We start from the raw sequence: 22,212 nt of genomic DNA on the forward strand, positions 1-22,212 counted from the left end.
TCTAAGGACAAAATTGAGATTGATTGAATAAATTAAGTGTATTGCTGTTCTCTTATGTTGATGTATATGTACCAATAATAATTGGGGACCCCAGTGGTTCTGAAAGAGTTCCAGGAGGTATATTCTAGGAACCCTTTTCACACTGGAGTTACTGGGGTGATTCTTGAACGTACAGTGTTTTTGTTCTGTATGATCACAGATGATCAAATGTGTTTTTTTTCTGTTTTGTGGTTTTATGTAGTTTAACAGGTTCTAGTAATTTACAGAGGTTTTGGAGGATTCTTGGGACACTAGAGGGTCTTCAGTGGATTCTCGTGTGGCCCTGAAAGGTCTTTATGAGCATTCCATGGGTTCTTCAGGGGACAGCAAGAGAAATGCAGGGTTTCATGTTCAAGGTCTGGGAGGCTACTAGGGTATCGCGTTGTGTTTTCTGGGGTGATGGGCAGAACTGAACTTACTGGAATCTCCTGCGTTTGTGAGGTCTTTTGGCGATTTTCTCCATGGGCTACTAGTTATCAGCCCCAGTAGCTAGTAAAACATAGGACTGATCCCAGAAGATAGACGATTCATTGTAACTGGACAGTTTTTATCTGGCGAGAATGAAAAGACAAAGCCCTGCTACCATCAGAGGTCTTTGTCTCCATCACTTCCGACCAATTCAAGTGACCTGGATGAACTCACACTGATCTGCCTGAATTCTCAGCTGATCAATTAGGTGCCATTGTTGCTTCTCATGAACTCACACGCTTTATTATTGTATATATCTCAGTATATAAACTGAGTTGAATTTAATACATGGTGCAGACATTCAGCTGTGTATCCCAGCTCTCTAATAGTGAAACAAAGGAACATTATCCATGTCTTTGTTTTGTGCATGTGCCAGTTTTGTTTGGTCTGGTCAGTCTTTTGACAGAAAGTAGGATAAAGTAGATCTATATAGTCCACACAAGATGTCACTCACTGTTTCTGCTCTTGCCACTAAATTCAACAGATCTTGGAACAACAACAGCTTCTCATCATGCAAATATTAGCATTTAGCTCTAAGCAGAGGTGCTAGCATGGCCAAAGTTTTTCCATTTTTCAAATGACATTCATTTTATACTGTGGACTATAATTAAATGCAAAATATCTCTATTTCACATCTATGTGTAATAATTGGTTTATGAACAAACAGACTTAGAGTCTTAGTGACACATTCTTATCATTTTGCAAAGGGCTGGGGCTAACCCAGAAACACTGCAGCTTTCAAGGAACCAGGTCAATGTTAGAACAGCAATTAAGTGAACATGACTGATCCAGACGGAGAATTGCAGAATGGAGCATAAGGATCATTAAGACCATACAGGTACATTTTCTTGTCCTTGTCTTTCTGGGTGCCCTAAGCAGAATCAATTCTTTTGTCATGTTGGCTAACATATTAGGCTTTACTATACACGTCAGCAATTGGCTGAGCGGGTCTTCACCTGGGTGGCCTGAGGGCACAGCCAACCAATCAGCAAGTAGAGAGGCCAGCGCAGACTACAGTAACTCTTAGGCTGAAGAGGCTCCAGTACAATAGAGTGTGTTTTCTACTGGGAGTCCAAAGTTCTCTCAACAAATTCAAAATGTGTTGAGGACAACTGGGTATGTGTGACATGATAAGAGTATTTTAGCTGGATCATGCAACACTTTCATTAATGAACACTCAAAATAGCTAAATTCAACTCCTGTTGCACCGTTTGCTAAAGTCACCAAGTGAACTAACTGAGCTGCACGGTGTTCCTGATAAAGCCTCTAATCTACCAGAGTGACAGTGGAGAAGGTTCGACAGGAAGGACTTTTCACTAGGTGAAAGGTTATGACAACACTAGCTCAGCTCAGTAAGGGTTTTAAGTACTTCAACATCCAGTCTATGATCAAGACAAACAGTTGGGTCATGGCTAAAGTTCAAAGTGTGACACTGGCGAGGCTGATCAAACGCATGGACAGCAGTCATCAGCAGGCAAAGTAGGGCAGCCAAGGGCTGCCCCCTGCTGCAAACTAACACCACTACAGCCTCAAGCCAAATGTCAAAAATACCTTCAAACATGAATTTTGTTCCTCCAAAAGATCATGAATATAGTTGCGTCCATCAGTTGTATTTGCTGCATTTGTGCTTTTCATCTAGGCCCTTTCTCTAGTACTGTATGCCATTTAGAGAATGCCATTTACATACTTGATTAGGGGAGAATATGTACAACCAACAGCACAGTCAAAAAGCATTTTTAATAACACAGTAAGCACATAATCTAAATTTTGAGCATACTTAATTTTTTACATTTAAAAAGGAAGAGCTTTTCACTCAGTAGTTGTATCTTTTGTCATAATATAAAATGTTCAGAAACATCAAGAAGGTCACCAGTTTTTCCCCCAATCACAATTTTATTATGTGACTTTGTACAATAAAAACAGACATTACAAAATACAGATACAATAGACAAACAGTGCTAAATGTCACTAAAGAAAGCCAGCTTGGTACAGCTACTGAGTTGATGACTGTTAGACTGAAGAACATCCAACAACATCTAACTTAGACTTTCCACATCCTGTCCCAGAAAAGATCAGTTTCTATTGGAAACCAGTTTTATATAGAATCTGTAGAAGACGTTCAAATAGATTAACACAGAAGCAGCTTCTTGATTACTTTGTTGCTGTGTTTGTTCTTTGTTGCACTCAAGAGTGAGTGAAGTCGGTAGTACGTTTGGTTTCCAAGAGCAGGGTTACAAAACACCAGCTGTTATATTAGAAATATTATGAACACAATTTCTATACCAGGGCCAATAAAAAAACAAAACAAAAGAAAAAAAACATCAAAAAGTAAGAAAATTACTGGAAATTGAGGAGCATAACATCTTGGGAGGAAATTATATATATATTTATATAGTTGATCGACAGATGTCCTTACAATCAAGGCTGGCAGGTTGGCAAAAAAATCATGTAACTTTAGAAAGGTTGTGCAGAGTTATTAAAATATCTTCTTCTTTTTGTTCTTTTCCAAGGTCCTGTAAAAACAAGAGTTACAATTTTCAAAACTTAAAGAGGGTTTTTTATTGATTGATGATTTTATTTGAGAATGAAGAGAAATGAAGACAGAAATCAGTTATAGGAAGGTTAAGTTAGCAGGTTCAAAGTGTGTTCATACACACTAAAAGTTGAGCTCAAGTGCTGTCTTCAGTCTACACATGCATCGAATCTCTCGACTTTATTGATCATCAGTCTTGAAGGCATGTTTACCTGGAGGCATCTAGTTTCTGCTGTTCCAGGATCTTCTGCTGGGCCTCCCAGCTGGCTTTTTCCTCCTCAAACTGGTGACGCTTCTCTTCTAGTTCTTTGTGCTGGGCCTCCAGATTCTTTTTCATTTGCTCATGGCGCCTCTGCAGCTGCAGGGACACACAAGTACACGTGGAGGTAGGCTGAGAATGTTCAGAAAGAACACAAAGGCTCACAGATATTTGTTTTTCAAAAAGAAAAGTCTTGTGAGTTTACCTCAGCCTCTGAGTCTCTGAGCTTCTGGAGCTTCTCTCTGACCTTCATCTCAAACACTTGTTCCATTTCTTGTTCCATCTTCTTCATCTTGGCCACATGCTCTCGCCGCTCCTCCTCCATCTGGGCTATAGGACTCCTGAGAACACAAACTATGTTCACACATACAGCACAGAGTGATAGTCACACATATGCCACATCTCCATTGTACATTTCCTTACACTGCAAAGCAGGATAGTGCCCCCTAATGTATAAAAGAAGTTCTGCAGAGTAATGAAAAGAAGAGATCAGGGAAGAAGGAAGAAGGCCCAGCTTGCTTGGCTTCACTGGAAGCTCATTGTAACATATGGCTTCCAGCAAGTTCTGTAGCTGGAAGATGACAGTGACTTGTCAGGAGAACAAGTGTGATCAGAGAATAAACTCTTGCTCATATACAAACCATGCTCTGCAACAAGGATGTCTCGACATACTTCAGCCCCTTCTCTCCCCCAAGATAAAACACAAACATTTGTTCAAGCTAAAAAAAAGTAACTGTCACAAATATCAGGTAGCAAAAATCTGCTATTGTGACAAACCTGTCAGAACTGATATTGTACTTTAAAGCAATTACTAAAACTATTAAAAAATATAACTGTTTCCCCACGATTTAGTAATGCCACATGACTGAATGAATGTTCACACCCAGACCCTCTTTTTAAATATTTGCTAGCTGGAAGCTGGAAGACTGGCTCGTGGCTGTGTATCATTTTACAATTAGCTGAGGAGAAGCTGCATAATAACACCCTCAGAGGTTCATGAGAAACGTGTTACAGCACAGCAAAGCAAGTAGCTAAGTCAACTGTCTGCCAATAGGCTTCACAGAGTGACATGCTTCGGATTAGAAATCATGTAGTTAAACTACATTTAATGTACTTTTTCAAAGAAATTAATGAAGTCCAGGGGGAAAATGAATATGGTCAGAAGGAGGACATGCACTCATTGGAGAGGTTATGAAAAAGTGAAGTAACACTTACATGCCGTCATCCGTCTCAGTTCTAAAAACAAACAGATGCACAGACACTTAGCATGCTATGATAAACCATGCATTAGTTTGTGTGAGTGTGTGCTGGTGATTTCTGACGGCTGCAGCCGGTACACTAGGAGTCAGATGGTGCCTCAGTTAGTACTGTCAGATTAGACATGACTGATACTGGTGGCCAGTTAGTGGTGTCAGTAATGGGTTTAAAGAATTTGGCTTTGGCTTTAGTGACAGGTTGACAATTTGTATCTGTCGGTTAGTTGCTGCAGACTTTGACCTCTGAACTTCAGGTTCCTCCACAGTCGCACAGTGAATGAGATGCTCAGAGGGTCCCGACAGAACCAGCAGCTAAGTCAACAACATTATCCCTTCAATCCACACATGAACACAGCAGTAGTGTTTACTGTGCTGATGAACTCACTTGGTAAGCTGACCCTTGTTTTTATTGTTGTCCACACCATTGTAGGTGACTGCAGCTAGTTTCTTGCTGCGGTAATTTTCATAGTGAACATTGTTGGTCACGTCCTTCAGATCCTGCATGTGAGTCCTAGAGGGAAAAAAAGCAACAGTGGTAACTAATTTACTCTCGCTTCTACTTGACAGAGATATATACTGTTACTCATTTGATTAGTACAGGTCCATGAGTTTTGTTCACCTAATAAGCATGTTCCGGAGGATGGTAAAATCACAGTGCTCTCCATTTTCCACTGTAAGAAGAGACAAACAGAGCAGAGTTTAGATATGATAATGTGGTGGGGAGGATGGGTGGGTTAACACAAAAGAAAAACGGAGGATATAAAAAACTAACTAACAGTGCAGCTGACAGACGACCCCCATCTTGGACTAATGCATGGATACTCCAGACAACAAGCATAACACTGCTTTAACTGTTGAAATTGATCAATGTGCTAAAAATTACGTAACAAGCATAAGCAACGAGGTGATTAGATGAAGAAACTGTTTTGCCAGATTTCCAAGACCACCTAATTTGAAGGTCAAACTGACTACTCTTATTGCCTAAGGAATCAGTTTTTAGCCAACTAAACTAATGTAAATATGATACGCTATGTCAGGAAACCAGCAGGTTGGTCTGAACACTGATGGATCTAAACAGCAGACTATTTGCCTTTTCTTTTAAAGTCTGCTCGTCTGATGGCAATGTCACCATGTTCCAGGTGAAAAGGTCAAAAATCCAGCCGTGTGAAGGACAACTTTATTGTTACAACAGCGCTTTTTCACTCATATTGACCCTGATTCAGGATACAGTATATATGAATAATAATGGTTGTTTACATTCTTTTCCCACTAACCCAATTACTTGGTGAAAGAAAAGAAAAAAGGTTTTTGGTTTAATATTTTCTAATCTAATATTTTATTTAACTATGTCAATTCTTAAACTACTTTGTTCTTCAAACACATCTTATTTATCTTAAAATATAGTCTGGCCCGGCTTGGTAGGTTTAGTTCCAAAAACCATCAGCAGGTGGCATTGTGTGCTCCGTCCACTGTCCCTTCTACACTGTGGGTCACAGTGGCAGAGCAACTTGCATAGTTTCACTCTTCACAGCCTCCGATTCATTTGTTACAGTAAATACCTGAGCTCAGACACTTGTAAACTGTGACTTCTCAATAACACCAACTTACTTAGGAGTTGCTATATGGCAAACATAGTGCTCTCTTAATGGTCAAATAATATTTGGTGTGTGTATTGTGTGAGACAAATTCCCCCTTAGCTGATCAGTTTACAAGTTCGGATCAGATCAGACCTTTGACCTCTCACCTTCAGCCACACCCCAGGGGTACTGCCTCCCGCGCATCCGCTTTCCATTGACTTCAATGATGGTGTTACTACCAACTACAGCCAAGGGTAAACGATCCTGCAAAAAGTAGGAGGGGACACAACTGTTGCACAGTTCACAGAAAGCTAAAAATACACTGTAGGCTGAGCGCTTACACTACATAAATCAAAAGACACTGTAGTACGAGTAGATTCTGTGCATGAGTGAAATAGCAAACTGGGTTTGTTTTAGACAAACAGACCTTGATTTTCCTGACCATCTTCATCTCTTCTTCCTCATCTGTCTCTGGGAACTCATAGATTTTGATTTTGTGCTCCAGGATTTCTTTCATGATCTGCACACAGCAGAGTATAACAGTGAAGGGCATGTTAAAACTGAAAATCAACAACAGAGCAGAGTAATGCAGTGGAGTGAGCTGCCAGTGGAACAAGAAGCACAATCACCTCACCCTTGAGGTTAGCCGATACAAACAACTGTCAGACATGTGCACAGACATGTACTAAATGTATTAATACTGTATCAATATACTGTGCTGGTCCCTGAATTGTATCATTATGAGGAAGCAAACGGCACAACAAGAAAAAAAGAAAAGAAAAGTCATCAACATTTCTAAAAGATTTGACTTCTGCCTTATATCCTGTTTATTGGCTGTGTGCTGTATAAATAAATAATAAGTAGATTAATCATTGATTATTTAAATGTACAATAAAATAATCACAAACACAAAGTAGTTGATGCCTACAGTTACAGCACATCATGCCTGCTTTAATTAGGGCTGGTTGAGATTTGAAATGTGTGTCTGAACCTCTGCAGGTTTTGTCTTGGAGAGAGAAAGCTGTGCAGTGGAGCAGGAGTATACATAAATCCAACTTGCTTTACCAACTTAGTATCAGACTCTGATCAAAAATTTCAGAACAATACCTTATTAATGTCAAAGTAAAAAGAGGTTTCTACATAGTAATGTCAATTAAATAAAAATATGTAAGTGAAATCAGTGTTTGCATTAATATTTACCTCCTTCAGGTCAGTACTTAGTAGATACACATTTAGCTGCAACCACAGCACAAAGTGTGTGTAGGTCTCAATCAGACTTGTGCATCTGCACACTGCATGTTTATCCAGCCACAAAATCTCTATTGACTAAGGTCTGTGCTTTGAGTCGACCCATCCACAACATTCACCTTGTTGTCAGTAAACCATTTCATGCTAGAAATGTCTTGCTAGAAAACAAATCTTCTTCCAAGTTGTAGTTGTCTGGAAGAGCGAATAAGATCGTCCTCCAGGATTGTCCTATATTTTTTCAATTCAATTCGTATATCTGTCACAACAGAAGTCATCTCAAAGCAAACAACCCAACTTGAGCAAGCACTAGGCCAGAGTGGAGAAAAAAAAAAAAACTCCCTTTAGAGGGAGAAACATCCAGCAGAACCAGGCTCAGGGTGGGTAGCCATCTCCCTCAAATAGTTGGGATGTGAGCAAAGAGGAGAGAGTAGAGCACCAGAAGACAACAAAAAACAACAAGTAGAACACTGGTCAGGTAGCTAGGGAAAGTAACTGCACTCGCCAAGGATACCTGCAGAGGAGTACAGAGGGAGAGAGACAAAAAGGAGGAAACACAACTACAGGAGCTCAGTGTATCAGTAGAGGTCCCCCAGCAGACTAACCTATAGCAGCATAACTCAAAGATGGTTCAGATTTATCTGAGCCATCTATCTATTTTATCACATTAATTTTATTTTCTACCTTTACAAGTGTTCCAAGGCCAACTGCCGAGAAGCATCCCCACAGCATGATGCTGCCACCACCTAGTTTTGCAGGGAGGGTGGTGTGGTTGTGGGGATGTGCAGTGATTGGTGTCTGCCAAACAGTGTCTGGTCATCACAAAAAAGCACCATTTTGGTCTCATCAGACCAAAGAACCTTTTCCACTTGAAAAGGGTCTCCCACATGCTTTTTGGCAGGTCATGATTTAAAACGAGTTATCTTCGACAGTGGCTTTCTCTGGCTTTGACTGGAGAGGAACTTCAGCAACAATTGTTGTTTGCTGTCTCTCCCATCTCAGTTGCTGAAGCTTGTAACTCCCTAATAGTAGTCATCTGTATGTTGCTGGCCTCTCTCTCTCCTTCTTGCACAGTCACTCAGTTTGTGTGGATGGGTCTGTTCTGGGCAGATGTAGACATGTGCCATATTCCTTCCATTTTACTGAACTCTTGGGAATTTATTTTGTATCCATCCCCTGACTTATGCCCTTTAATGACCTCTGAATAACCAGTGACTGGACCTATCAGACACATGTGTCTTTATACTGATAATAATAATAATCACTTCAGACACATTCAATAATTGTGGTATTAGTAGCACCAAATATCTGGACCTCTGTTGGATTAGGTCAGTCATTTAAAAGGGGGTTGATTATTTATGCATATAACACTTTTCACCTTACATATTTTTATTACATTGACATTACTTTGCAGAAACCTGTTTTCAATAATAATATATAATATGACAATAATAAGGTATTTTCTAATTTCTTTTGTTTATTTTTTTTTGTCAAAGTCGCCAACTATTGATCATGGCTGATTTATAATGCCAAAAAATAGGCATAGTATGTATTTAGAACATTGGCACATTACCTGTTTCTTGAATTGCTGACACTCCTCTGGAGTCATTGTGTCTGCTTTGGCAACGAGGGGGATGATGTTTACTTTTTCATGTAACCGTTTCATGAATTCAATGTCGAGGGGCTTCAGCCTGCAGAAGGAAGTACAAAATAGATAGTTCAAAAAAGGTGCGAGTATCGGTAAAGGGCTGTGGTGTAAGTGCAGCTGAAAGGTCGAGTGAGCAGTGAGCTCCTGTCCTGTCTGTCCAGTCCTGTTTCATGACTTACCTGACCTTAAACTAAACATTTGGCCAGACAAGAGGATTGTAAATCTGCATGTGCGGAGTGAAATTTGTTTAACTATTGTATTCGCATTCGAATACAATAGTTTGGGATTTTGTACTTGCTGTGAAGGCACCAACGTAAACTTCTCAAGTCATGATTCAATACGAGTTTTCTTCTTTCAACAGTGGCTTTCTCCTTGCCACTCTCCCTTAAAGCTTCAGGAGCTTAAAACAAGTCCAGCTGCCACTGAACAGCAATTTTGGTCATAAACATGACCCAGATGACTGAGAGTCTTCACAGATAATTCAAGTTAAGCACATACAGTTCATAAACATTGGAACAATGATACATTTTTTTTTGTTGTCCTTTGTTCCCCACCACATTCAAATCTGACTTAAATTACATTGACATTTAATTAACAACAAAAAGTGTCAATCTAAAAATCTAAAACAGTGTGGCTGTGTCTGTGTGTGCATATATACATGGCAGTATGGCAAGTCCCAGATAGTCAGAATGGGGTCTTCAGGTCAGTAAGCTCAGGACAGATTACACCAGCGTTATTCATGCCCAGTAGTCTGTTAGCAGGCTAAAGGCTGGGTTTGTGCTACTTAACTTCTCACCTCTTTAGAATGAGGCAGTAAAGGAGCAATGTGGACACATTACAGCTGAAATCAGCACCTGTGTTCTTACAGTCACATCAGAAAATATTCAGTCTTCACTCCTTCTTGCACATTTTATTGTGATAGACATTTAATTTTGAAATGATTGAACTACCAAGTTTGCCCATCAAACCACACTAAACTACAGTAATTACATGTCTAAACAGTCTGAACTGCCCTCTTCAGGTCACTTTACAAATGTAACTTTAACCCTAATCCTACGCAGTCAGAAACTGAATGCCCAGTCAAGTATGAAATTATTATTATTACAACAGAGAGACTTAACTTCCTTGTTTAAGCAGCTTAAAAAAAGTTCACAACTTTCATGATCAATAGAGCCCTGCAGTACTTACCCATGTCCAGATGGGGCGATGAAATACAGGCAGCATTGCACTCTGTTGTCGGGCATCTGACGTCTGTTGACCCGCGACTCTGCATTGAGATAATCCTCAAACTTACTGTCGATGTAATCAATAACTGGCTGCCAGCTGAGGACCACACATTCACATCAGAGTCAGGGACTGTTACAGTAACAATGTGTAGAAATGTACATTAAGCTCTAACAGATGGCTCAACTCACCAGTTACTGTTGTCAACAGCATCACCAAAGCCGGGGGTGTCAACAATGGTGAGCAGAAGCTGCACACCTCCTTCCTTAACAAGAACCTTTGATTGTTCCACCTGCACCAAAAATTTGAGTTGGAAAATTGGGAAATAGTTTAAATTTAAATCATCTGGAAAAAACAAAGAAATAATGACACACAAAAAAAAAAACAGACAAAACACTTCAGTCAGATTCATAGAATAAATATTTTAGCAGTGCTTGTTTACAGCACTCTTTCGGTCTTAAAAAGGTCTTCTGTTGCTTCCAGTCACATTTCATTTGCACTGTAAAGTATTAATGAATCCAATGACGTTAGAAACATTTTGCTTAATAGATGAGGTAGTATGCGTCACACATCACAAGCATTTCCTTCCCTTCTCCTTTGTCTTTCCTTACCATCATTCTGGTGCAAGCCGATCTTTGTCTTTGTCCATAGGATGTTGGTCAAGAACTTGTGAAAATGTTTTTATCAAACTCTAATCAGGTTTTTCTGGTTTTAGGACATTTTGACACAGACTTCCTTTCCTTTACCATAGAAACAAATCTTTTGTTCTCCACCACAGTGGTTGTATGTGGTTATATGGGCTGTTTGGTGTTCCTGAGCTCATCAGTTTGTTGTTTCTTTTTGAGAATCAGAACCAAGTTGTTGATTTGATTGCTATTAACTTTGATATCTCTCTGACTTGACAAATGATAGCATGTTTCACTTGCACTGAAAGCTTTTTGGACTTCTTATTGATAGTTGACAACATCCCAAATGCAAAAGCATGAGAGTGCTGTAGTGCATAAATGAAGTGAACAAAGCTGCTTCTGACAACAGAAAGGCCAGAAGGGCTGTGCTTTGATCAATGTGAGGTTAAGGGGGGCTCGTGATCAGCAGATGAACTGTGATTTAATCAGCTGATCTGACCTAGTCTGCTATTCTCTCTCTTATCAGAGATTTCAGACTACTGTAGTTAAGTGATGACAAACAGTCAATATGGTTTAGGAGGTGAATCCAGATGCTCACATCAACTACCACGCAAACCGACATTACAACACTTCCAAAAATACATGCATAGCTTTCCACTTTAGTCCAATTCTGAGGATATGTTTGTGTGGGCCGATAATTGGAGATACAACTTGTGAATGAATGTATTGTAAAGTTGCAAAATACTATAAGAATAGGACATATTTAAGTTTAACTTCACCTTAACTGAGGTAACACCTTCCAACTGAACAGAACTGAGTTGAATGCAGAGGTAGACATCATTCTTGGTTCACCATATGTGAGACTGTAAAACCAGGTTCTTCTAGTACAATGAACTTCCTCAAACATGGAAGAGGGAGTAAAAGCAACACGCACAACCACAGATTGGTGCTGAATGTCTTATCAACAACTGTAGAAAACACTGCAACAGGAATCCATTCTTGTTCATACCAACCCGCTATGCAAGATTTAAGTGGAACTGGATGGATTTTTATAAAAAGATAAATTCTTTGTTCAAAAATGAACTGTAGCTGATTTCTCTGCTTGCCTTGATATTGCTCTGTGAAGTAATTGGAGCATGCAGAGTCTGTGTGAATCAGCTGCTGTACCTTTATACTTACTTAGAACTAAGTGTGAAAGAATAGTACTTTCGATACTAAAAATGCAGGTCTTGACAGGCTGACAGATAAGAACATGCCACATATCTTTAATAAGTGGGTGAAATGCTCTGTTTCTCAGAGAGTCAAAGATGGTACTATACCCAACAAACAACAAAGTTAAACATGCAAACTGAAGAATCCTGTAGTGTCTCTTTTCTTCTACTGCAAAACAAGATGAGTCAAGCTATAGACATGCCTATTAACCAGACAGGCTGCCCACGGGTAGTGAGCTCATGGGAAAAGAAACACCACCACTAGATACATCATGTCACACAAGAACAATAAGACGTTAGTTAAGTCAGTGTCGGACTTAAAAGCCTGATTACAAGCTCATTTGACTGTAACATAATGTGAATACATAGTGGCAAAACAAACTACAAACAATATAGGCAATGTTAACTACTACAATTCAATCACTTTAGTCACAGTCTAAACTTAAGAATGTCTTTCCTATATAGATGTCCCGTTGATGTGGCCTGATCTGTATATTGGAATGACTGACCAACAGAAACGCTGATGCACTTGATCATATTTTGAAATGCAGACATAATTCTAAGAGTAATATATTTGGTACATTATTTCTACACCAGATTCTACAATGCTGTGTTGCTCTCACTGTTGGCAGTTTGTGACTGCTATGCTTTGTATTTAATCGAAACTATGACATCATGTTTTTTTTGCAGCTGAAAGTGAGGAGATTTAAAAATGAAACTAATATTACAGACAAGACCCAGATCTAAGCTTGTCATATGACTGTCCTGTCCTGATGTTGATATGTCATTTGATTTTTTGTTTATATGAGGGAATATGAATAAAATAACTATTTAATTTTTGTGATTTTGTGTGTTCTGACTAATTTAAAATGTTTATTTCTGGTCAGACCTGTAAATTGTAAAGACTTATAGCTCATAAACTCAAGTTATTGCTACTGCTTGTTGATTTATAAAAGTACCCACTAGCACCATTCTACAATGAGATTTTTTTCTAAAAAGTAATAGCCAAGTGTAAATTCAGTCACGACTGACATTTTTTATTGTGTGTTTGTGTCTGTCTATCCATCTATCGATCTATCTATCGACACACATACATATGTATTATACCATTTCCTTGCTAAGCCTTACTCTTTGTCAGGCAAGAACTTAAGCATTTAAGAATATCAATATTCTTAAAGTAGCCGCAAACAAAGTTGGTTTGTTTACTGGACACAAGTATTGTTTGTACTCTGTCCTGCACTCTATATCTTCATCATATTGTTCTCACTATTAGTGAGAATAAAACCACAGTGCTATCAGTGATTAGTGACAAAAATACTGATTAAGATTAAGTGATGAAATCATTTCAACAGAACATTAGTTGAGGATAAAGGAGAGAGACCCTGCCTTTCATTCGTATTTCAACATTATCTTGTTTTAATTGAGCATTCCAGTGCAACACAAGTGATGTCCGATGTAAAAACGAGGCATGCTTGTGCAATAATGGGACAACATTTAACCCATTAAATATGGGCCTTTAGCAGGCTAATCACCCAGTCTGTGTCTTCCTGTGCTCTCCAGCCTCACTGATCCTTATTAACCTGGTAAATCACAGACATCTGCCATGGCCAATCACCTCCATTCTGTCAGCCTGGTCATCTTGTATTTTTTTTTTTCCCTTCACAACAAACTGGATCCTATTACATGGAACATTCTTCTGGGGTTTCCATCACATTCTTTGGCATGACTAGGATAAAATTGGCCACAATTATTCAAAATGTAATTAGTTTGTGGTTCTTGGGGAGAGAAAAAGATGAGCTTTCCTTTCACCATACTTAACATTTTGGCTCTTCCAACGATAAACATTTAATTAAACGTTTCATGTCAAGCAGACATTTCTGTACACACAATAAATTTCATTTAAACTCTGAATAAGAGGTGGGGATGGAGGTGGAGGGGTGTGTGTGTGTGTGTGTGTGTGTGTGTGTGTGTGTGTGTGTGTGTGTGTGTGGGTGTGTGTGGGATGGACAGGTAAACACATTGAACGCAGCAGTGGGGTGAGGGCAGACATAGTCCCTCTGTGTGTTGCCAGGGATTAGAGCAGATTTAGAGCAAAGTAAAAGATCACAAGGGAAGATCCTCACCATCCAGCTGGTCTGTTACACTAACCCAAAATGAACACTTGTAACTCCCTACTGCAGGCACAGGATAGGAAAACATTTAAGAGCTCCTTCACACCAACAGTATCACTTTTCACTCTTCAAAAAGAAGCGCAAGTAAAACTATGTCCTTTGTGTCAGTGCCAATGGTATCATAGACTGGATGCTCAGAGGATAAGCCACATGCTCACAGATCCAGTGGTACTCCTACTAACATTCCATTCTTTGTGCAGTCACCCTGCAGCTCAGATGTCATTTCTTAAAGCAATAATCAATCAATTACTTTGTAGTAGCAATATGTTCAATTTATCAGTACACACAACAGTGGAAGTTGTCTCTTTGTTGGGGCTCCTGGGCAGTACACATTTAAGTCAGTTGATCCACTATTGTGGAAACACAGGAAATACAGCACCACTTAGTAAAATGCTTAAATTTAATCTCTTCAATTTATTACTGTCTGGCCAAAGATGAACCTCATTCATTAACACGGTAGGAAAAGGAGCCAACCTATGGTATCAATAAATTTTTCACACCTAATTGTGTTACACAGTTTTTGTTTGCTCACCACAAATTTCATGTCCTCTCTGGACTATTTACAACATTTTATCCATACTTCAGCCCTCATAAAAGCTTCAGGGGAGGTTGGCAAGTTAGCAATGCCTAGCACGTAAAATGTTTCTTGTTGATGAAGCCACACTTTGCTTTATGAAAATGGCTTGTTTGTTTGCATAATTACATGCAAATATTCCTGGTTTGTAAATGGTTACGATAGAATGTGATTTATTTTCTCTTACAAGGGATTAGCTATAGGTATACAGTTTGAATGAAACATTTCAGGTCGTTCGTTTATTTTATGAACTAAATCAAAGGAACACATCAGTACTGCTTTCGGGTACGTCGCCCAATTTGAAATTATGACATCTTTGTCTTCAGCAATGAAACTCTTGTCTCTTCATTAAAGCAGATGAACTGGTTTCACTGTCATAACACACTGGTAGAAACGGCTAGGAGTAGACTCACAAAACAAGATCGCACACAGCAACTATTTAGGTGATGGTTGCAATGCTGGGAAGAAAAAAAAAAAGGTAAGGGCACACCTGTGTTACAGAAGCCTCAGGCTCTAACAATTCAATTGGCAGGTGTCAGGGTGAAGGTAATCGCACTACAGGTGCTGGTCATATAATTAGAATATGATCAAAAAGTTGATTTATTTCCCTTTTTCTGTTCAAAAAGTGAAACTTGTATAATATATTCATGCATTACACACAGCCACATATACTTCAAGTGTTTATTTATTTTTTATTTTGATGATTAGAACTGACAACTAATGAAAAACCCAAATTCAGTATCTCAGAAAATTTGAATATTACGTAAGACCAATACAAAGAAAGGATCTTAGTATGTACATGAAAAGTATGAGCATGTACAGCACTCAATACTTAGTTGGGGCTCTTTTTGCCTGAATTACCGCAGCAATCGCCCAGACGAGATGCTTCAGAAGTTGTCTGTTGTTCAAGAGTGGCTTGACACAAGGAATGCGACAGCTGAAAGCCATGTCTTGCATATGTCTTGTGTAGGGGTTCTTGAAGCACTGACTCCAGCTGCAGTCCACTCTTTGTGAATCTCCCCCGCATTTTTGAATGGGTTTCGTTTCACAATTCTCTCCAGGGTGCGGTTATCCCTATTGCTTGTACACTTTTTTCTACCACATCTTTTCCTTACCTTCGCCTCTCTATTAATGTGCTTGGACACAGTTCTGGGAACAGCCAGCCTCTTTTGCAATAACCTTTTGTTTCTTTTGCACAACTGTCAAATCAGCAGTCTTCCCCATGATTGTGTAGCCTACAGAACTAGACTGAGAGACCATTTAAAGGCTTTTGCAGGTGTTTTGAGTTAATTAGCTGATTAGAGTGTGGAAAAAATACTTTCTTTGTATTGATCTTAAGTAATATTTTCTGAGATACTGAATTTGGGTTTTTCATTAGTTGTCAGTTCTAATCATCAAAATTAAAAGAAATAAACCCTTGAAATATATGAGTCTGTGTGTAAAGCATGAATATACTGTAATATACAAGTTTCACTGTTTGAACAGAATTAGTGATAAATAAACTTATAATAAATCAACTTTTTGATGATATTCTAATTATATGACCAGCTCCTGTATGTTGTTTCAATTAACAAACAAAGTGGTGAAATTAGTCAGTGTTTTTTTTTTTTTGTACTTTACCTGTACAGTCTTTTTAATTCTATGGGAAGGTCCAGGGTATTCAGGGGAGTATAGGTCTGTCAGAAAGAGTGAGTTGATCAGAGTCGACTTCCCCAGTCCAGATTCCCCTGAAAGACAAAAACAGACCCAATGAGAGGGTGGATTGAGCTTAAGAGATGCATTTCACACTGTGCTAGTTTTCTCATTCTTTTTTCATGCCAAACATGACACAATGTCCAGATGTTTAGCAACATCACAAACAAAGTCTTCTGCTGTTTGACATTCTTCACTTCACAGATTCTAAACTTTTACAGAAAATAGTTGCCCCACAAACTTTTTTTCCTAAAAGAGACAAACCAGGTGGAAGTTTTGTCCTCTTAGATTCTTTTCCTGTCTGCATTTCAGGAATCTTATCAAAGACTCTTGGAAGGGGAGTAGAGAGGAAGAAACATTTATAACCACCACAGAAATCATGAGTATAAATTCTCATCAGACCATGATGAAAGAATGATTAAGCTTAAATGTTACTGTAAATTCCAACTTTATTTTTAGGTTATTTATTGTTCTTGTCAGTTACAACACCACATCACCAGCAATGATGCAAAGATTTCTAAAACAATGGCACCAATACAACCGATCAGACACTAGGTTTTGCAGTTTTCTAAATGTGCTAACTAAGCCAACAGCACTACCAACCTAACTTCGCATTATTTATTACAGTGCGTTTCGTTCCAAAATTTATATTTCTTCTTTAAAGAGGACCTGTCACTCACCTTTGTGTGCAAGGTTTATGCTAAGAAAGTAACAGTCCAGAGTAGTAATAGCAGTGACGGGTCACAGAACATCAAAAAAACAAAAAAAAACAAAAACACCATGAAAATTTAGGTCTAAAACAAACTGTGGATTTGGAGAATCATTACACTTTTGTTCATTTATGAATCTATTGCCTAAAAATTCATAGCTAATTCATATAGACTGGAGAAGCACCTGCTTTCTTTGTGGTTGGTCAATGGAAAAAATGTAAATGATGCTGAGCACTTTTTAGGCACCATTTGGGCGCTCCTGTAAAAAGCAGTGAGCACAATGCTTAACTCTCACTGAAAACAATGACAAGCTGCCCCGAGCTGCTAAAATGCTGTGCCTGATTGGCACTGGACAGTTTCATCAGTTTTCATCTATACCTTTAATAGGTCAGGCTGGTAATCAGTTTGTGCTAGTACCAAAGTGTGCCTGGAAGGTATTGAAAACTGGGCATTAAATGAATGACAAGATAATATTGTTTCCATTTTTGATGATGGGTTTGTTTGCCACTTCCTTTTCCTCAAATGTCAGCATTCACTGAATTTCTCTCTATATCATTGTCAAATAAATACTAATGGGTTCTTGGCTGTCCTACAAAACAAGCAATTTAAAGATTTACTGTCAAAAGTAGTAATGTCCACAAATTTGATATGCTGTTTATGGAGCTTTTGGAGCTAAAATAATAAAAAAAAATCCACAAAAACCAAAAGGGCCTGGTTGTGATATTTTAGGACAATCAGCAGTGTCTGTTTGGGTGAGTGGAGAACAACAAGCTACTAGAGAAAAGCTTCAGCCAGCCTAGCACTAAAGTCAATGTTGCTCCTGACCTCTACAGTAGAATGGACCAGTGCTGCCCATGCTAGTTATGCTGTATATTTAGTTCAACAGTCCAAATTAGTTATTTAATACAGCTGTTCAGAATATAAATTATGTAAGTGTGGCACTAGTGAAATGTCGAATACATAGCATGTTTCCCAGCTTGGGAGTCTAACATCCCTCTCGCCATGACGAGACAAACGCGAATGCCGAATATGGCATTAGAAACTGGTGTAATACAGTGGCACAACTAGCATGAGTAGAAATGGGGCAGTATTTGAAAAACACGACAACTAGAGCATTGACTTGCATAATGGAAGCAAAACAGAAACTATTACCTTGACCATTGCCTTTGTGTACTGCTTTTTTTTGACCAAAGATTTTAAAATCACATTGAAATGCATTTTTTCAAAGGCTGGTAAAATGTGAACAAGACTAGAAGTTTGCTTTTAACAGAGAATGTGGACAAAGTAATTTTCTTTGCACACAACAGCAAGAGTAAAGAGGGTTAGCTTAAGGCTTAGTGAGGTAGCCATCTGATTGTAAATGGTTATGGTTATCAAGAATTTGTTCATTAATTAAAATGTGTGTGCTGTTTATAACTATGCCAACTCCACTACTAACCTCGCTTTGTTTTACTATTTATTACACCCCACTCCCCACCCAGGATCGAAGCTCCGGAAATACGCCAAATAATAGGATTAAAGCTCTGTAGCCGAAAAACTGGTATTCGGGACATCTTTCCTGAGTGCACCTCCAATCACTATGTCTAGTGAACACCAAACTCTGCTGATGTGTTTCTATGGTGACACACAATGTTAGTAACATCATGCTATGTAGGTGCTTTACAAAGGCAAGAACAAGAAGAATGATCAGAATTGTGGGAAGGATGAACAAAGCCAAACACAGAGAAGTCCTTGACAAAATCCTGCTGTCATGTGGATGTAACTTGACACTGGGCACCTTTACACCATTCAGCATGAAAGTAACCTGTTGTATATGACCAAGGCAACACTCGAGTGCCTTCAGGGCAAGTCTGTTAGCAAAGTACAATCTACACATTCTAAAGTGTACTCTGGTTGAGTAGTAGTTCAGCCAGCAGTACTCAGCACAAGGTTCTGAATTTGTCAAACAGGAGTAGGAAATCTCTCATAGCTGGCCAAGGATTTTTTGTTCTACTTTTAGGAGTAGGAAGAGCATGCTACTATCATCTAAACTTACCAAATTGTCTGATTGTTTCAGCTACAATAATTTTAACATTGACCACTCTTACAGCAGCACAAGTAGTGGGAGAATGCTTAGCATATGTCAGTCAAAATGTTATCACAGCACTGACACTGAGGTGGTTCTGGATGTGATCCTGATTTGATGCACAAATCTCCGGGATTCACAGACAACTCAAAAGGTCCTATTCTGCAACTTTTAAGCGGAAATAATTACCCTTCCCTTTTCACAGGGGTTTCACAATAAACTTACAGTGTTCAACAGCAATAGAGCGGATATAAAGATATTACTAAAGTAATATCAGTAGTACTAGTAGTAATTTTCAGTACAATTTGTCATTCTGAGATGCTTCATAATTATAGGTTCAAACAGAACCAAGTGTTTTTCAGTAGTGAGTTATGCTCTCCTTTTCCACCAACCTTGCTCATATTTCTATTACGGATTGATTTGTAGTTAGGCAACCTTGAGACAAGAAAACCTTTGTAAAACCTTGCAACCTTAATCTACATTTACATTTAGTCATTTAGCAGACGCTTTTATCCAAAGCGACTTACAAGTGAGGAACAAGGCAAGCAAAAATCTAAGTCAAGGAGAACCAAAATCAAAGCAGAGTGCTATCGACAAAGTGTTTCTGTTTCAAGAGATGTTAGAAAGAAAGGGTGGAATTTTTTTTTTTTTTTTTTTTTTTTTTTTTTAAGTGCAAAGGAAGATGCGGAAGAGTTCTGTTTTCAGCAGTTTTTTAAAGATTGCAAGTGAGGTGGCTGAGCGTGCAGAGATAGGCAGCTCATTCCACCATCTTGGGATCACTGAGCTGAACAGTTTTCCTTGGTGTCGACTGTGTGGTGCTGGTACCACCAGACGACGTTCCCTGGTTGAGCGCAGTGGACGGGAGGGGATGTAGACCTGAACGATTGAATTGAGATAAGATGGAGCTGTGGAGTTAACCACTCTGTAGGCAAGAGACAGAGCTTTAAACTTGATCCTTGCAGCCACAGGAAGCCAGTGCAAAGATCTGAAGAGCGGTGTGACATGAGACCTTCTAGGTTGATTGAAAATGAGGCGTGCTGCCGCATTTTGGATCATCTGGAGGGGTTTGGTCGTGGATGCCGGTAAACCCATCAGTAGTGCATTGCAGTAATCCAGGCGAGATAAGATCAACGCCTGTACAATGAGTTGGGTCGTGTATTCCGTCAGATAGGGTCTGATCTTTCTGATATTGTGGAGGGCATATCTACACGACCTAGCGACTTAGCGACTTAGCTAAGCAATTACTTAGCAATCTAGCATGCTGTTCCAGTAAACTGTGTTGTTATGTATACAATAACACTGCTTTCATCATGAGGCTTGATTCTAGAGTTCCTTAACTGATTATTGATGTTTAGGGGTTGGGCTAATTGTTATGCCACGTCAGTCTAATTTGAAATACTGTACAAACTGTAAGTAATAAAATACATAAAAAAATATTTTCTAGAAAGTGAATGTCAAAGCATAAGATTGTTAAAAAAAAAAAAAAAAAAAAAAAAACACAGAAAGGTAAAAGCAAATGGGTCTTTTGTATCACAAGGTTCACAGACAAGAAAATCAGTAGCCAAGACATTGTCAGCAACATAAGAGTATGTCAGATGAGGATCTTGCCATAGATTATCAAGCTCCTCTCTGTGAGAGTCACCATTCAAACGCATGTTAAACTATAGTTCTGTAATTAAGACAACTACTTGAATATATGGCTAGCATTACTTAAATTACAGTAACCCATCCATTACAGCAACAAATATCAAAGCCTGGTCTCTAAAAATGCAACTTATGCACACAAAAACAACAACAAAAAAGAAAAACATTCACTATGCCTGCCTCTATGAGACAGATCAAACCACTGAAACTGATCACAAAAAATGGTTTTGTGTAACCAATTATCAAATATCAACATCCAGCACTTGTATTTTGTCACAGCAGTCATCAAATCCCTCTCTTGTGGACTTCTCATACATTTTGATTGAGTAGGAGTGATTTTAATGAAGTCAGTACTGCTTATAAAATTTTCTTCTTTCTAGTTTTAAAAAGGTTAACCTGTAATGCACAACTTGAACAGTGTTGTTTAGTTAGAAGGAATTTCCTACTCTTTGATGCTTAAATATTGGCTTTGGACTTGACTGTACCTAACATTTGTGATAATACCCGGACCTATAAAAAAAAAAATAAAAAGTGCAGTATATTTTCTTTTTCAGATTTATATAACAAATATTACAACGTTATGAGACTGAGATATCCATTAACAAGAGTAAGTGGACCAGAACTGGAAAGTAGGTCATTCAGTATAATAATTTTAGTTGGCCCTTTACCTTTATCACTACCAGAAAAATCTAAATTAGTTCATTATTTTTTTCCTACAACATTAAGTGGTTCACAAAGTACTCAGAAGTCTATATGCACACTGCGTTGTACACTATATGTAAATAAAATTACTCTCTGAGCATACAAAAGCATTCAGACAATGAGTACTTTGTTGGCAAAAGTTACAGTGTAGAGTCTTCTTGGGGTAAGCCTCTACAAGCATGGCACATGGGGTTAAAGTCTGGACAGTCAGAGATGCCCTGAAGCCACGCACTGTATTAGCTCTAAGCCTTAGGTTGTTGTCATGATGAAAGGTGATTCAGTATTCAGCCTCATGTCTCATGCACTCAGGACCCCATTTTCTTCAAATGTCCTTCTATTTTTCTATGTATTTGTATTCATTCTTCTCCCATAACAAATATTGGTATTATATTTTTAAAATACTCTTAAAATTCCATTTTATTTTCATTATTATGGGCCAGATTTTAAGATTTTAAGGGCAAAATTCTAATTTTAGCAATTAAAATTTAAGTCAACACCACAAAGTATGCAAAAACTTTGAACACTGTAAAATCTTTCCAGGTTGTCTGGCTAAATTACAGCAGTGGTT

General features: G+C 38.6%; 1 protein-coding gene across 3 annotated transcripts in view; it reads right to left on the minus strand.

The window, feature by feature from the left end:
• Positions 1–2,380: 2,380 nt before the first annotated feature.
• The window catches only part of sept7a (septin 7a), a 28,383-nt gene continuing 8,551 nt past the window's right edge, over positions 2,381–22,212 (minus strand). For 2 of the 3 annotated variants that reach the window (XM_026350289.1, XM_026350288.1), the window contains 12 exons: positions 16,452–16,558; positions 10,441–10,541; positions 10,214–10,348; positions 8,951–9,068; positions 6,560–6,652; positions 6,300–6,396; positions 5,175–5,226; positions 4,941–5,066; positions 4,515–4,535; positions 3,505–3,640; positions 3,253–3,398; positions 2,381–3,020 (listed from right to left, as the gene is read on the minus strand). In XM_026350289.1, the coding sequence (XP_026206074.1) occupies positions 2,984–3,020; positions 3,253–3,398; positions 3,505–3,640; positions 4,515–4,535; positions 4,941–5,066; positions 5,175–5,226; positions 6,300–6,396; positions 6,560–6,652; positions 8,951–9,068; positions 10,214–10,348; positions 10,441–10,541; positions 16,452–16,558 (1,169 nt within the window). In that variant the 3' untranslated portion in view covers positions 2,381–2,983. The remainder of the gene's footprint in view (positions 3,021–3,252; positions 3,399–3,504; positions 3,641–4,514; positions 4,536–4,940; positions 5,067–5,174; positions 5,227–6,299; positions 6,397–6,559; positions 6,653–8,950; positions 9,069–10,213; positions 10,349–10,440; positions 10,542–16,451; positions 16,559–22,212) is intronic. The other variant, XM_026350290.1, reaches the window with a different exon arrangement.

This window comes from Anabas testudineus, chromosome 11, assembly GCF_900324465.2.
Source record: "Anabas testudineus chromosome 11, fAnaTes1.2, whole genome shotgun sequence".
Taxonomy (NCBI): domain Eukaryota; kingdom Metazoa; phylum Chordata; class Actinopteri; order Anabantiformes; family Anabantidae; genus Anabas; species Anabas testudineus.